The sequence below is a fragment of the Nicotiana tabacum genome, chromosome 9 (genome assembly GCF_000715075.1).
Source record: "Nicotiana tabacum cultivar K326 chromosome 9, ASM71507v2, whole genome shotgun sequence".
In the NCBI taxonomy this organism is placed as follows: domain Eukaryota; kingdom Viridiplantae; phylum Streptophyta; class Magnoliopsida; order Solanales; family Solanaceae; genus Nicotiana; species Nicotiana tabacum.
The window spans coordinates 127,381,887-127,398,211 of NC_134088.1; the positions used below are offsets into that span (position 1 = coordinate 127,381,887).

The 16,325-nt window shown below is 35.3% G+C and overlaps 2 protein-coding genes across 2 annotated transcripts; both read left to right on the forward strand.

The window, feature by feature from the left end:
* Positions 1-3,184: 3,184 nt before the first annotated feature.
* Positions 3,185-13,142, forward strand: LOC107782000 (uncharacterized). The gene is made up of 20 exons (XM_016602831.2): positions 3,185-4,465; positions 4,705-4,905; positions 5,413-5,517; positions 5,619-5,684; positions 5,771-5,935; positions 6,304-6,381; positions 6,459-6,565; positions 8,471-8,582; positions 8,680-8,746; positions 8,839-8,966; positions 9,091-9,147; positions 9,983-10,171; positions 10,287-10,379; positions 10,474-10,559; positions 10,632-10,698; positions 10,778-10,844; positions 10,955-11,091; positions 11,429-11,520; positions 12,132-12,198; positions 12,608-13,142. Exons 1-20 carry the CDS (start codon positions 3,284-3,286, stop codon positions 12,800-12,802), a joined length of 3,261 nt encoding a protein of 1,086 aa, XP_016458317.2. The 5' UTR covers positions 3,185-3,283; the 3' UTR covers positions 12,803-13,142.
* Positions 13,143-15,020: 1,878 nt separating this feature from the next.
* LOC107782002 (ethylene-responsive transcription factor ERN1-like) lies at positions 15,021-16,246 on the forward strand. The gene has a single exon (XM_016602834.2). The coding sequence runs from the start codon at positions 15,119-15,121 to the stop codon at positions 15,935-15,937; it is 819 nt and encodes a 272-aa protein (XP_016458320.1). The 5' UTR covers positions 15,021-15,118; the 3' UTR covers positions 15,938-16,246.
* Positions 16,247-16,325: the final 79 nt, after the last annotated feature.

Genomic DNA, 16,325 nt, shown 5'->3' on the forward strand with positions numbered 1-16,325 from the left:
AAATACCTTTATTTTAGTATGATATATGTCCCAAAATGACATCATAAAGCTTACGAAATAATTTCTTAAAATGGCTCGTTACAAGACAAATCTTAGCTCGATTTTTTCGCAACTTAAATCCGATTTTTCCCAAACTTTATATTTCATATCCAAACATCATACATAGTCATATCATGATTTTAAACTCATTTAAATCATGATTAATAAGTCTCACATTCATCTTAACTTACTTAAGACTTCGTTAAACCTTTCTTATCCTTGTAGAAGGATTTCGTCCTTTTTGAGCTTACATTAGATAATCCTATAATGACAGTGACGTCTGAAATACGGGGTGTAACAACATGTACCCTTAGAAACATTTGTCCCTGAATGATAACTCTTAAAGGCTTACGAAAATGGGTCGTAACATTATTAAATCACTTTATATACTTTCAAAGAGGATCTCATTTTCAAGCTTATATCAATTGACTTACGACGTACTTTCACGTATAAAAATATGGGGTGTAACATATATTCATAAATGCTCGTTCCGTATTGAGCACCAAACTCAGCTCTAAGGGTTGCCATAGCGTGTGGACAAGGTATTTCGTCTAGGTCGAACTCTCTACAATAACATGTTCTATTGCGTAGATCAACCTTTGCAACTGCACCATGACCAGTGATGTTGAACACATGTTGCCTTATTGGATGGACCAATAGCATGTTGTCCAAAGTTGTATTTTTATTAATCTTCTTTTCAAATGAAGAGACACAAATGGTTGGAGTGTCGAGGAATTGTATACGCCTCCCATGGAATTTTTGGGCAAACCTCCTATTAATAGCATCGAATAAGACAGTGATAGGGAATTCTCTTTCAAGTAGAAACATTAAGTTAACAGACTCGGCAATATTTGTGGTCAATACTTCATGCCTGAAATAATAATATATAAGACTTTTTTAGAATCTGGAATATAAGCAACAAGGTTCAAACATCTTGCAGACGTTTCAAACGTCATGAGAGATAGATGTTGGGAACAGTACTGTGTAAATATTAAGGACATGATGTCCTTAACTTCATAAATACTGTGTAAATATTAAGGACAAAGTGTCTTGTATTTGTACATTCCATTGTTAAACTTTAGGACATCATGTCCTTAACTTCATATGTTCAGTGTAAATATTAAGGACACGACGTCCTTAACTTCATGTGTGCAATATAAATATTAAGGACATAATGTCCTTAACTTGTATTTGCACCTTCTGTTGTTAAACTTTAGGATCTCATGCCCTTAACTTCATATGTATAGTATAAATATTAAGGACATAGTGTCCTTAACTTTATGAGTGTTGTATAAATATTAAGGGCATGATGTCCTTAACTTCATAAATGCTATGTAAATATTAAGGACAAAGTGTCTTGTATTTGCACCTTCCGTTGTTAAACTTTAGGACATCATGTCCTTAACTTCATATGTTCAGCGTAAATGTTAAGGACGCGACGTCCTTAACTTCATGTGTGTAGTGTAAATATTAAGGACATAATGTCCTTAACTTGTATTTGCACCTTCTGTTGTAAAACTTTAGCATCTCATGTCCTTAACTTCATATGTGGAGTATAAATATTAAGGACATGGTGTCCTTAACTTCATGTGTGCAGTGTAAATATTAAGGACATAATGTCCTTAACTTTATGAGTGTTGTGTAAATATTAAGGACATGATGTCCTTAACTTCATAAATACTATGTAAATATTAAGGACAAAGTGTCTTGTATTTGCATATTCCGTTGTTAAACTTTAGGACATCATGTCCTTAACTTCAAATATTCAGTGTAAATGTTAAGGACACGACGTCCTTAACTTCATGTGTGCAGTGTAAATGTTAAGGACATAATGTCCTTAACTTGTATTTGCACCTTCTGTTGTTAAACTTTAGGACCTCATGTCCTTAACTTCATATGTGTAGTGTAAATGTTAAGGACATGGTATCCTTAACTTCATATGTGCAGTGTAAATGTTAAGGACATAGTGTCCTTAATTTTATGAGTGTTGTGTAAATATTAAGGACATGATGTCCTTAACTTCATAAATACTATGTAAATATTAAGGACAAAGTGTCTTGTATTTGCATATTCCATTGTTAAACTTTAGGATAGCATGTCCTTAACTTCATATGTTCAGTAAATGTTAAGGACACGACGTCCTTAACTTCATGTGTGCAGTGTAAATGTTAAGGACATAATGTCCTTAACTTGTATTTGCACCTTATGTTGTTAAACTTTAGGATCTCATGTCCTTAACTTCATATGTATAGTGTAAATGTTAAGGACATAGTGTCTTTAACTTTATGAGTGTTGTATAAATATTAAGGGCATGATGTCCTTAACTTCATATGTGTAGTGTAAATGTTAAGGACACGGCGTCCTTAACTTTATGTGTGTAGTGTAAAATGTTAAGGACACTATGTTCTTAATATTTACACAACACTCATGAAGAAAGGGTAACAACGTCTTTTCGTATTAATTTTAATAGAGTAGTGGCTATTTGTGCTCAGTATTAAAAATACTGGATAAAAACTAAATACCATGTTAAAAAGTGGTTATCCCACGCCATTTCTTCACTTTTGTATGACTATGGAGTCACATCGGGTGTAAAATGGGCGAGTTGGGTTAATTTTGGACGTGTCAAAATGGGTTGAGTCAATAAATAAGTGTGTCTATGAGTCGCGCAAAAGTAACTTGGGCCGAGATAGAATAAGACAAATTTGACTAAAATTTGGGTCATAGCCCAACTTGACCAACTCTTACCAAGCTTTAGTTAATATGTATTGTTTTCTTATAAATTGTTTAATTATCGAATACGATTTTTTTTTGTTATGGTGATATATAAGGTATCAAACAAAAAAAAGTTATTTTAAAGATATTTTATTTAAGTTACTCATGAATCAATTTGAGCTAAAAAATAATCCAATTTTAAATATGCTAAAATGGTTTAAGTCAAGATGGTCTGAATTCAACAAATGAACCAGCTCAATCTTGCACGGGTCAAATGAGTTTTGGATCAAATTGACACCTCTAGAGTCACTTATGAATTTTAGGCCAAAAATCCTTTAAAATAAAATAGGAATTTGATGCTTGTTGAAATATGAGTATTTAAAAACAATATTAAGTTTTCTGTCATATATAAATTTCATTCATGACACATACTGAATGAAATCTCTAGAGTTAATTAATAAACACAACATCGTCTCTCCCAACTCCATAGTCGTCTCTCCCAACTCTCTCAGTCTCTCTCTCTCTCTCTCTCATGGATACGGAATCGACTGAGTTCCAGAGGGCCGAAATGGAGGCAATTCTCGTGACCGACTCAGAAGAGGCATTTGAAACTTTAATTTCCGATGAAATGTGGAACTCAGAGGAAAAACATCTGGAGGCTAAGTCAATGTTCAACCTGATGAAGCACAAGGATCCTGAGTCTCTTGCTAATAATCTTATTGACTTTCTCTGCTATTCCGATAACCTTGATTCCCCTCTAAGGTGCGCTGTACTCCTCTGCGAGTTTCTTAGTGATCAGGATGATGACATTGACTGGTCCACTTGGGGCAATCTAAGTGAGGGGACTCAATCAAGCATTAAGCATGTTCTTCTTAGTCATATGAAGATTGAAGAATCACAATCTGTTATATTAAAGCTTTGCGACACCGTTTCAAAGTTGGCTGCTTCACTTCTCCCTGATAACAACTGGCCTGGTTTCTTTTTTAACCTTGCAGTTGTCGGGAACGAACCAATATTCCGCTGGGTGACAAATATGCACTCGTTATTCCTAAGTTTACTAAATGATGATACTTTTAATGTTGAATTGAGGATGGATGCCCTGAGTGCTGTGACTAGCCTCATTCAGTTCATACCGAATTCAAATGAAAAACAGCGTTTTCAGGATCTATTACCAGGTATGATGAGGACGCTGACGTTGGCTGACGCATCGAGCAACGGTGAGGCAGCCCGGAAAACGCTTGAATCCCTTTTAGAATTGGCCAAGTATGACCCTGGTTTTTTCAGGCTGCAACTAGTTGTTGTTGTGGGTTCAATATTGGAGATAGCTGAGGAGGAGAAATTGGAACAAGGGACAAGGTACTTAGCAATTGAATTTTTGATAACTTTGGTTGAGACGAGAAAGAGGGCCCCAGGAATGATGAAGAGGCTGCCGTTGTTCATTAACAGATGCTTTGCTATGTTATTAAAGTTAACACTAGATACTAAGGATGACCCAGCTTGGCATACTGCCGAGACTGTGTATGATGAGACAGGGGCAACAATTAACTACCACGTTGGTATGAAGTGTTTAAATCGGTTTTCTGCTGCATTAGGAGGTAACGCTGTTGCTCATATTGCTATAGAGCAGATATCTGCTTACTTGGCTGCCCCAGAGTGGGAGAAACGACATGCAGCTCTCATTGCACTTGCTCATATTGCCAAAGGTTGCTTAAAGGTACAACAGTGTTGTCTATTTAGTTGTGTATACAATTATTATGGCTGTATTTTTGGTTTTATTATAACACATACTATTATTTTAACTCATAGCATTTAAGAGGGACTTTTTGCTGGCAAACTGCTTAAATTTATAAGATAGTTTGCCCCCATGCGCACATTACTATACCAGAATGCTGTATACTACTCTGTCTTCTCTTAGGTGATTACCTTGGAATCATGGCTTCTTTGCTATTACAGGTGATGATTAAGAATCTGGAGCAAGTGGTCGATATGGTCCTAAATTGTTTCCAAGATCCTCATCCTCGAGTCAGATATGCCGCTTGCTATGCAATTGGCCAGTTGTTGGCTGAGTTCTCTCCACATTTGCAAGAACAATTCCATACCCAAGTATTGCTTGCATTGTCAGCAGCTCTGGATGATTTTCATTCACGAGTGCAGGTTTGTCCTATGTGATATATCCTGTACTGTGGGAGTTGGCTCTTCATGTGATATCTTGACATAATCTTTGGGATACTCTGAGAAGTCTCTTGGCTATATATGTTTTCATTTGCTTAGTCACACAGTCACTTGTGCTTTTCTGCAGCATGAGGCAAATGAAGGATGTATCGTGTAACATCCCTTCTAGAACCTTTCAAAATTAGTATTATAATTTTATCTAATTTATTAGATTCAACGTGTGTGTTTCTGGAAAATTTTATGTTACAACTTTATTTTGGTTGCATTAATAGCTCTCTTGCTGACTTACAAGAACGTTAAGTGATTGTAATTTATTGGATTATAGAGGAAGTAATAATTGCTAAATGTCTGGGGAGGTGTCTAAAGTATACCCTTAAATAAAGTTTCCAGAACAATCATAAGCCTAAACTTTTTGTAGATGTGCTACACCTCCATTCAGTTGTTGATGCCAACTAATCTGGTCCTTTCTTCTTTCGGCAATTTTCATAGGCATGTGCAATGACAGCTCTCGTGGACTTCGGTGTGCCTGACAAGCCAGAAACTTTGATACCTTACCTAGATGATTTTGTTAACAAACTGCTTGTACTAATGCAGGTGTGGAAATATAGAGGCCGACAAATTACAAAAGTATGTCACTGCTGACAAGTGCAAGAGACTAATGATGGTTTTTCGCCTTTTTGTTGCTTGAAATGTAGAATGGCAAGCAACTAGTCCAACAAGAAGCATTAAGGGCATTGGCTTCTATAGCTGAATCTGTTGAGGTATTAACTGGTTCATTTTTTCGTGACTCAGTTTTATTTCCACTTATATTATGAATCATGAAGGCTAATATATTCTACGTCAACAGGGGCACTTCCGAACGTACTATGACACTGTTATGCCGCACTTGAAAACTGTCCTGAGAAACACAGATCTTAAATCTAATCTCATTCTTCGTGCCAGAGCAATAAAGTGCATAAGCTCTGTTGGGCTTGCTGGTGGAAAAGAGAAATTTAGAGATGATGAAAAACAGGTCTTCTATCAATTATGCCCAGTGGATCCACTACATTCTTTTTCAGTTCCATACTCATGGGATGCTTAACACTATATTGATCCCATTGATTGGGATGGCTTCTTTCTTTTTCCGTTTGTTATGCTTTGTCAGATGACTGTACCATAGTCAAACCGTAGTGTAGATTACTCTTGTTTGAGTTACTACTACTTTCAATAATAATGAGCAACAAAATAATGACAGGGATATCTTTCCTCTTACCAATTCCATTTTGGCTTCCCTCCTTTCTGCTTGTCTTGGCATTCTCATTCTTGTCTTATTTTCCCATGGCCATTTCTCAACATGGAGCTCACTTTTTATGTGTTTCCTTTTTGTTGTTGTCATTGAAGGTTATGGAAGAGCTTATGTCATTACTAGGAATATTACAAATGAAGGCGGTTGATCCTGTTACTTATTACATGCTAAGCGTATGTTTATCACTTGATTTTAAGATTAATATTTCTGTCTAGATTGGCATGTCTTTATTTTCTTTATTACATTGCAGGCATGTAGTAACATTTGCAAGTGCCTGGAGCAGGAGTTTCTTCCGTATATGAATGTAGTCATGCCCTTTTGTATTCAATGTGCTCAACTTAAATTAGATAATAAAAGGTACTAAGATTTTATCATCCAGGTTTGACTTTCTCTCTACATTGCCTGTGAAAGCGCATCCAAAGGTCTTACAAAAATCTTGGGCTTCTCCACCTGTTGCTTGAGGTTTTAAGCTGGATTAGATTCATTCAAATAATATCAGAACCAAATTCTAACCAATAGAAATCGGACAAGCAAACCAGTATATAAAAGATGAAATATCTTGGTGTATAATATGTGCTGATGATGCAATGATAATTGACAAAACTATTAAGAGAGGCAACCAAAAGCTTGAACTATGAGAAAACACTCTGGAGAGAGGGTTTTACAAGTAACAATTAGGTATATGCATTGCAAGTTTATCCTACATAAGAAGAAGAAAGTTGAGGTGAGACTAAAAGGAATTGATGTGCCAGATGTAGACAGTTCAGATATCAAGGCTTAGTCTTTCTCGAGAATGTCATGATAGATTTTTAATATATATATTAAAAATAGAATAAGAGTGTTACATTTTCCGTCTTCTGGAGCCGAGGGTCTATCGGAAACAGCCTCTCTGCCCCATCGGGGTAGGGGTAAGGTCTGCGTACACACTACCCTCCCCAGACCCCACTTTGTGGGATGTTACTGGTTCGTTGTTGTTGTTGTTGTTGTTGTTGTAGAATAAGAGTGTTACATGATAGGAAGACACTGTTGCAGTAAAAGGCAAGTACCATAGAATATCTGTGAGACCATCAATGTTATACGAATAAGTGTTAGTTCTCTATGACCACGCATAGCCACAAGATGAATGTCTTAGAAACGCAATGTTAAGTCGGATGTACCATCAAATTAACAAGACTGGACAAGTTTAGAAATAACCACATAAGAGAGAAGGTGCAAGTAGTATATATAGAGGATAACTTGAAACAAGAAGTAGTATATAGAGGATAAAATAAGAGAAGTAGCCTGAGATAATTTCACTTGTCCTAATGTAAACCTTCTATGAACTGGTTCATAGGTGTGACACTACTATGATTGAGGATATTAAACAGAATAAGGTAGACGTCATACACATAGGCAGAAGTTGTCCCAGAAGACTTACAATCTGTTGGAATAAGTATTGGTTTAACGAAGATCAAACTACAATGAAAGAAGTATCCATATAGGCGGCCTAAACTAGTTGGATTATAGTTTTAGTTATTGTTGTGACACTTACAATAGGTGCAGTGTTTGACAGAAGTCTAGTTTGGTTAGAGATCTCTATGACAGTATAAGATAAATGTCATAATAGTTAATCTAATTGAGAATCCTTAGGTTGTCCTAAAGATAAATTATTTAGTATTGAAATGAAACATGCTTAAATAGAGTGGAATCAAGATTAAGGATTCATATTACAATTCCAAACAGTTTGGGATCAAGGCGTAGTGGTTGTTGTTTATTGATAAGCAAGATGCTTTGTTTAAAATTTAACGCCTATCGATAGATTGTGACAAGCGGAACCATGGCACAAGGTGAACATACTTTTGATAGATGAATCTGATCATGGTAAGTGGAACCGCGACATAAGGTGTACATTTTCTGTGTAATTTTTTCTATTGAGTTGCTGTAAATCTATGTTGCACTATTTAAACCTAAAAGTCCGTCGTCAAGGCTCTTCTCATTGTGTTCTGCGCACATTTACTGACTCATAGTCTGAATTGGTTGCCAAATCCTGTAGTCAAATTAATCTAAAGATGTGTAGTCGCCACATCTATAGGAGTACCTGTTTTTGCCTTACTCAACAACCGTATTTGTTTTTTGAGATGGGTAGTTAATTAAATAAAGACTTCTTTCGAATATGATTGATTTCTAGCTAGTTCTTACTTTAGATTTAACAAGTACTAAGACTTCTGCGAGAGGTGGTTGTTAGGGGTACCTAGGATCTCACTTACACTTCACATTTTGCAGTATAGAGAAAGTCAAGAAAAGAGATGTCCTAGAGGTGAAAACTAAAGCCTGTAATTTGCTATGCTACTATGCTGATATATTGAAGGAAGATTTCTACCCATGGATTTCCCAGGTTGGCATGAAAACCTGTGCTTTTTCTTTTCTTTTCATGTGCTGTTGAATGAAGTCAAATTAAACAAGTGATATCAATGGGTTAATGCATAAAACAGGCTGTTTCAATCTTTGTTCCGCTTCTTGACTTCTATACCCGCGAGATCAGGGCATCTGCTGCAAAAAGTGAGAATTCTCATGATTTCATATTTTTTTTTTTTTGTTTTCATTTAATCTTTCTCGTTGCTGATGCAATTTTATAATTTATGCTGTTTAAGCCATGCCCATCTTGTTGCGTTCTGCTAAACTGGCTGTTAAGAAAGGGATTGCTAAAGGTGAAAGTGAGTCATCCACGAAGAACTTGTCAGACCATATAATACTGTCTTTGCTACACGCTATACACACGGTTGTCCTTAACATCAGTACTTATGTTCTTTTTGTTCCTTGTTTTTTTGGTGGGTTAAATGATTAAGTTGGGTCTAGTTGGATACTGCAAAATTTACACTTGATATGTTTTCTCATGTACACAGGAGTACGTGACAGAAACATGTGCAATCATGCTAGATAAATTGAACGACTGCCTGCAGGTTGGTTATATTCCAACATGATCAAACTGTTGGCCTTTACATCTCACACAGTAAATAACTTATTTTAGTGCTTGTACCTCGAGGTTTTGTATATACATGTCCCTAAGTTCATCAAACATGTTCAACTATTAATCAAGGAGATACCTCCCTGACCCTATTCAGTTGCCAAAGACGACCCCTCGTCTTGAGCTACGTATAGATTTTATGATACACAAAATACCTTCAGGTTATTATCAAGTTATTAAAGAGGCTGACACGTTGGGATTCTTCTAGTGGCGGATTTAGACTAAACAAAGAATTAATTGCGATTAATTTGAACTATGTATATTTGTGTAAAAAAGATCCTCAAAATTTTTGCAGTCACTCTAGATATATGACCCGATTTCTTATCCTTCTCTAGAGATCTAAACGAGACACTCGCCAAACTCTTACCAGTTATATTCTCTAGAAGCAAAAGAAAGCTTATAGTACAGCTCTTATGCAGAGGAAGACATGGGGAAAATGAGCAATGACTTGCACGCTAATATGTTCAGGGGATCAAGTAAAGGAGGACCTCTTTATTTGATTCTTACTATGTGTGGGAACACATGTAGATTTCATACCTACAAATACATGGTTAAACCATAATAAAATGTTTAAACATTGACAGATAGCGTAAATACAAAACTCCTCTCGGCGTATTGACTTTGTGATAGATTGGCTCCATAAGCCAACTAATGGATATTATTTTTAATATTTTCATAGTAGTGTCAAATTAAGAGTAACAGTGGCAGAAGGCAAGCTAGAACGCAAAGGAATATTTCTGCTATTGTGGTCTTTTTGTATCTTCTTTCAGATTTGTGGACCACTTCTCAGTGAAAGTCAGGTTCGTAGCATCGTGGATGAAATAAAGCATGCCATTACAAAAAGTTCAGATAGAAAACAAGAACTCACGGAGAGAGCGAAAACAGAAGACTTTGATGCTGAGGAAGCTGAATTGTTGAGGGAGGCCGAAATAAAGCAAGAAAGCGTAGCTTTCGGCAATGTATGTTCTATATAAGAATGGAGTTCAGGCATTATAAGAACACAATGTTGTCTTTCTATAAGTTTTTCACTTCGAATCTACCAGTATTTTTGAATCATACTAACGTTCTTAATAGGTTGGTGAAATATTGTGCACATTCATCAAATCTTTCAAGTCTTCTTTCTTGCCTTTCCTTGACGAGTTGTCATCATATTTACTACCTATGTGGGTAAGTTATAACCAATGTCATCTTAACCTCTAGCTGTTTTTTCCATTTTAAATCTTATTGTTTTCCACATCCAATATTTCTTGCTTGTGTGAAGGCCAAGGAGAAAACACCTAGTGAAAGATGTACATCTATTTGTATCTTTGATGCTCTTATGGAGGAGTGCCCTGAAGCAGCTCTAAAGTAGGTCTATTTGTATGGGTATTTTTCAAATATGGGTTCCAAAATCTGATTGTTACTTCCTGTCAAAATTAGGTACTATGATGTATGTCTTCCTTTAGTTTTGGACGCAAGCAATGATGAAGACCCAGATGTTAGACAGGTTTGTACATCTTACTGGTTGTAATAGCTTTAAGTGAAGTTGCATTCGCTACTTGTGCTTGCTCTGATGTCATGTTCAGGCTGCTCTTTATGGACTTGGAGTTTGGGCGGAATATGATCGTACTTCTTTCAAACACATTGTTGAAGGTATGACATTGTTGAATGTGATATTGAGACCGTTTTCATCATGGATGAGGGGAAAAGAAGTCATATGATTTTCTTTTGTATTCACTTAGTCTTATGACCTGAACCTGCAGAAGCTTTGTCGAGCATCAATGTAGTGATAATGCATAAAAATGCTCTTAAACCTGAGAATGTATGTGCATATGATAATGCTGTTTCTGCACTTGGTAAGATATGCCAGTTTCATGGTGAAAGTATCGACTCAGCCCAGGTATGTTTTTTTTATCTGTTGATGCATTCATATACCTTCAGCTCATATATGTTTGAGTTAGCATTCCAAAATTTCAGTTATAAATTTTGGGTACTTCATTGCATGCATCAAAAAGTTTAAGTAATGTCATAACGTTTGGATCAGATAATTGTCTTTTCAATATTAGTCTAATAAAATCTAGAAGTCAGTAAGTCAATTGAATCATCCCGAGAAACAATTGCTAACGACCATGGATATAGTCGTGTGATGCTTGTTTTATGCCTGCATATAGAGATTTACAAGAGTAGTCTACTATGCTTGTAATTTCCCCTAATTCTTATTCCAAGGCATTTGGCAGATTATTCCAGCTTGGTTGAATTGCCTGCCTATAAAAGCTGACTTGGATGACGCCAAACATGTTCATGAACTGTTGTGTTCAATGGTCGAAAGGTACTGGATTGGTTTGCTCTAGTCTTTATGCTCATTTACTCTGGATTGGTTTTGCTATCTTAGCATTGGTCATTACGGCTGTTTACAGGGGTAACAATGAAACTCAGTTCTTAGTAATTAATGCAATTATATTGCTTTTGGAAATTGTTTTTCGTTATGTTGTTGTGAACCACAAAAGAGAATATCAAAATTCACAAATGGCAACATGTTATTAGAAATCTTTTCTGTAGAAGAGATTGTAAATTGTATTAGTTCTTAACAAAAGAACGTATCTGTCTTAAATGAATTCTGTAATTTTAGATTTAGGGAAAACTATAAAAACATCTGTCAGACGAAATTATTGAAGCAATATATTAATACTGTAGTAACTAGTTTACAAGTTAATGACAGTGCATCTGCAACAGTTTTGATATTTTTGGTATAACAAAATTTCATTAGGCGATGAAACCTTTAAATACAGATGAATCTGATTGTTGGTGGTTGTTAATGAGATTTATCTAGGTTTTGAACTAACAAACTAAACATTAACATGAAGTGCAAACTCTAATATGTGATCTCATATATCAACGCCTTTTAGTCTTTTACTGTTTACTGAATTTTCTCACTTGCAGGTCCGACAGAGAACTTTTAGGTCCCAATTATGAATACCTTCCAAAAGTTATTTCAGTTTTTGCAGAGGTCAGTGTGAAATCAAAGCCTCGACTGAGTTGTTCATTTGTGATAGATATGAAGATTTTGCAACTGTGTTTCTTTTATTTATTCTTGTAAGAAAAGCATTAAAACCTCATGAAATTCTATAAATTGCATTCTGTATTTCTTGTTTGTGTTATGTTTTTTAAGTATCAATTTGACTATCAGCTCTCTGTAGCTGCAAATATCTGATAAAAAAACAAGGTAAAATATTATCAAGAGTAGAGTAGAAAAAAACAACTATGTAGCAATACTGTTCAAGGATCTAACTTTAAATAGCATCCACTTATTTACTTCCCTTGTCCTTTAAATTAATTTGCCAATATGATTGTCTCACTGTATCGTGGAATGTGGCCTTTATCAAACTAAATTTTATGTTTATGGAAACAATCTGTAGGTTTTGTGTTCTGAAAAGGAACTTGCTACAGAAGAAACTGCAAATCGTATGATTGATGCATTGAGGCATCTTCAGCAAACACTACCAGTAGTCACCATGGAATCAGCATGGTCATATATTTTGCCTCGGGAGGAGATGGAATTGAAATCCATTATGTCACCTGAAGAAGATGCTAACTTTTTACCTATTCAATGAAACTACTATTACTGTAGTTTTTGTTGGAGCAAACATTTTGATGATCGATAATTCTCCAATGTAATATCCTAGCTTATCTTGTGTGATCACTCCAGGGGGATGGTTCAGATGTTGGGTCTGTTATATTTAACAATCTTCGCACTCCCCAACTCCAGCACGCATACTACTATGTAAGTTGTAACATTGTGTCATTTCTTCAGCTAAAAGAGTCAAGAGTGTATCAGTTGTTAGCACAAAGGATTGAAGATATTCTGCAACATCCACATGTATTATATACTTCTTAAAAGCACTACTCCTACAAACATCATTGAAGCAATAATTGGGTTATGTTCGTTGGTAGTTTTGATGCTTTGTTCGATAAATACTCCCCACTTATCTTTTCAATTCTCAGTTTGAGTACTCTACTTAGCATGTAACTTGGAGCTCATCATATTATCATTCTTTTTATCTTTCTGTGATGCGACAATAGTAACTTTTTCATGTCAAAGGCAATACTCTTGCAGCTTGTTTGGATGGTTGTTGTTATACCCTATTTTCAAACTAGCGTATAACATTTTGTTAATTTCAGAGTTTTATTATTTAAGAGAGTCGGCACCTAATATATTAAGGATTCATAGAAGCTTATGTCATCTTGTTTTAGAATTATGACGTATAAGTAGATATTTGTATTTGCTCCTGGAAACGCTGTTACCTTATTATTCCGGTTTTAGATTTATGTTTAAGCATGTATCAAGCCTTTTAGTGCACCAGCTATCTAGCAAGACTTATGCATCAAACTAATCAATCTTACATATCCATGAAATATGGATGAGACATTTCTCCATTTCAGGGCATCTTTCAGCTAAAACAGATCACCAATTCAGTACTATTCCAACTAACAAAAAAAGCTCCCCTATGTTAAAGTTTATAAAATGCAGTGTGCAACCATAAGATTCTCTTGTACCTACTATAGTCTACATGAAACTAACTTTATATTTGTTGGATGATATCTTGCTTTCTTAATTTTAATTATGAGTATGGGATGTATCCAAATGGCAGATTTTAGGAGGGAAGAAGTACAACAAATAGTTAAGAAAATGATGAAAGAGTAAAACCAAAAGGGCAGGCCAGCTTCGTGATTAGTTTTATGGTTGACCAAGTACAAGGTGTCCTAATCCACCAAATATTATGCTATTTTTGTCAAGACTAGACCACATTTGACTTTTGTTTCTTTTTATAGTTTTTGAACTTCATTTGTATTTTAATAACATCCTATCTAGAATCTTATATGTACTGGCTAGCATGTCTTAGTCATTTTTAAACTTTCTCTTTCTCCCTTTCTTGTGAAGTTGTTAAAATGTTAATTCTAGAAATGATTTTATAATTTTTGTTAGTATTAAGTTTTACCAATCTTTGAGATGAACTCACCTTCTTTATTTCGATAACTTTTTTGGTTTCCACCGGCCGTTTGGGTCCGATTAATTCGGATTCACTCCAGAAAATTTTACTTTGGAAGTAAAGTACTCCCTACCGAAAATGGCTCAAGTTTCAAGATTCGAACCGAAACCTCTTGCTAACGATGGATGAATATTTATCACTCTACCATAACTTTTGGTGGTACAATAATTTGTCAAATTAAGACCCCTCTTTGTCAAGACAAGCATAATACATCATTTTTGTGCATTTTGCGGGCACCAATAATGATTCGTGGTCTGCAAAAATGACAAAATGTGCCTTTTTAGGATCGGATGATGAACAATGCCACCACTTAATGATACTTAAAAATACAATACAATGCCATCATCACTAATACTTGAAAATTGAGATAAAGAAAAGAATTTCCAAAAGACCCTTTATTAATTAGACATATAGTTGATAATGTTAGGTATTTTGATCATCCAAAATACATATTTAAAAGAAAGAATCTAGAAGAGATGAAGGCCAGAAACTAAGGCATCATTTCCCACCACTTTAACCAAAAAGACAAAGAACGTGCATAAGTGTGAGACTTAGAGCATGCCTTGCAAAACATGCAGCAAACATAACAAACTAACAAACACATAAAATAAACAATACATATTCTTAGATAATTGTGTTTGGTTTGATCATTCATGTTAAACAAGTCATTGCCTTCATGACATATTGTCACATCTTTTCTCCCTAACATAAACATTGATATTTCAGTCAACTAAAGAAAGAACAAGTAAATGAAGACAAGGCTCCCATAAAATTCAAAGAATTATATAAAGAACCTTAACATTGTCTCTTTTGTTTAAAGAACTCTCTCATTCCTCTCCTCTTACTTTCCTTTAAACATATATCTTTGCCTTAGCTTCAATGGAACAAGAACAAGTATATGATTCCACCAAAGAGTGGAGTGCAAAAGTTCCAAAACAAAAGAAATTTGTTGGAGTAAGACAACGGCCTTCAGGAAAATGGGTTGCAGAGATCAAGAACACAACTCAGAAGATCAGAATGTGGCTCGGAACGTTTGATACAGCTGAGGAAGCTGCACAGGCTTATGATGAGGCTGCTTGTCTTCTCCGAGGATCAAATACTCGAACGAATTTCCATAACCATGCCCCTGTCAATCCTGCTCTTTCTATTAAAATTAGAAACCTCCTCAACCATAAGAAAAGCCTCAACAAGATCAAGTCCAAAACTACTCCTAGAAATCCCACTATTACTACACCTACTGCTACAACAAGTACTACTATTTCTTCTTGTACAAGTTCTTTTAGTGTTAGCAATAGTTTTAGTTCTAATACTGATACAAGTGACTCAAGAAGTCATCAAGAAACTCAGATATTTGGTGATGCATATAAACCAGATTTGAGTTTTTTTATGGGTGGATTTGATCAAATGGGGTCCTCTACTTTTGATCATTCTTCAACGTTTTCGACTGATTTTGATAGGATTTTTTTGGATGAAAAAGTTGGTAATTTTCAGGTGCCAAAAGGAGGGGTTGTTCATGAGATAGGAAATGTTGAAGATCAGATTCCTGAATTTGAACACATGAAAGTTGAGAGGCAAATATCAGCATCACTATATGCTATGAATGGAGTGAATGAGTATTGGGAGAATATTCATGATTGTAATATTGATGCTGCTTTTTGGGATCTTCCTATGCTCTACCAAATGTTTTGTCCTAGTTAGGAATTGTGTTAGGCCTTTTCTCAATCTCTTATGTTAACAATTGAAGTTAATCATCAAATTCAAGGTACTCAATGAGTTTCAAAGATTTATTGAGAGCCTTTTTAGATTCTAGAGATTTGGATCAAATTAAACTTTAAGGCTTCATAATGAAAGTTGTAGGTGTAGTTTCTTGGGCCTTTTGTGAGTTACTAATTTTTTATATTGTAGGTGGGAATAGTTGGGAGGGAAAAATGCGGGATTGACAGGTATCCCACACCTCGCATTCATGATATCTATATTCAACTGTGCTTTGAAGACTAAATGTTGAAATCATATGATTTGATAATTCTTTCCGGAAAAAAAAAGAACCAAGATTGAAATCTGGAATTTTAATTGACTTACTCACAAT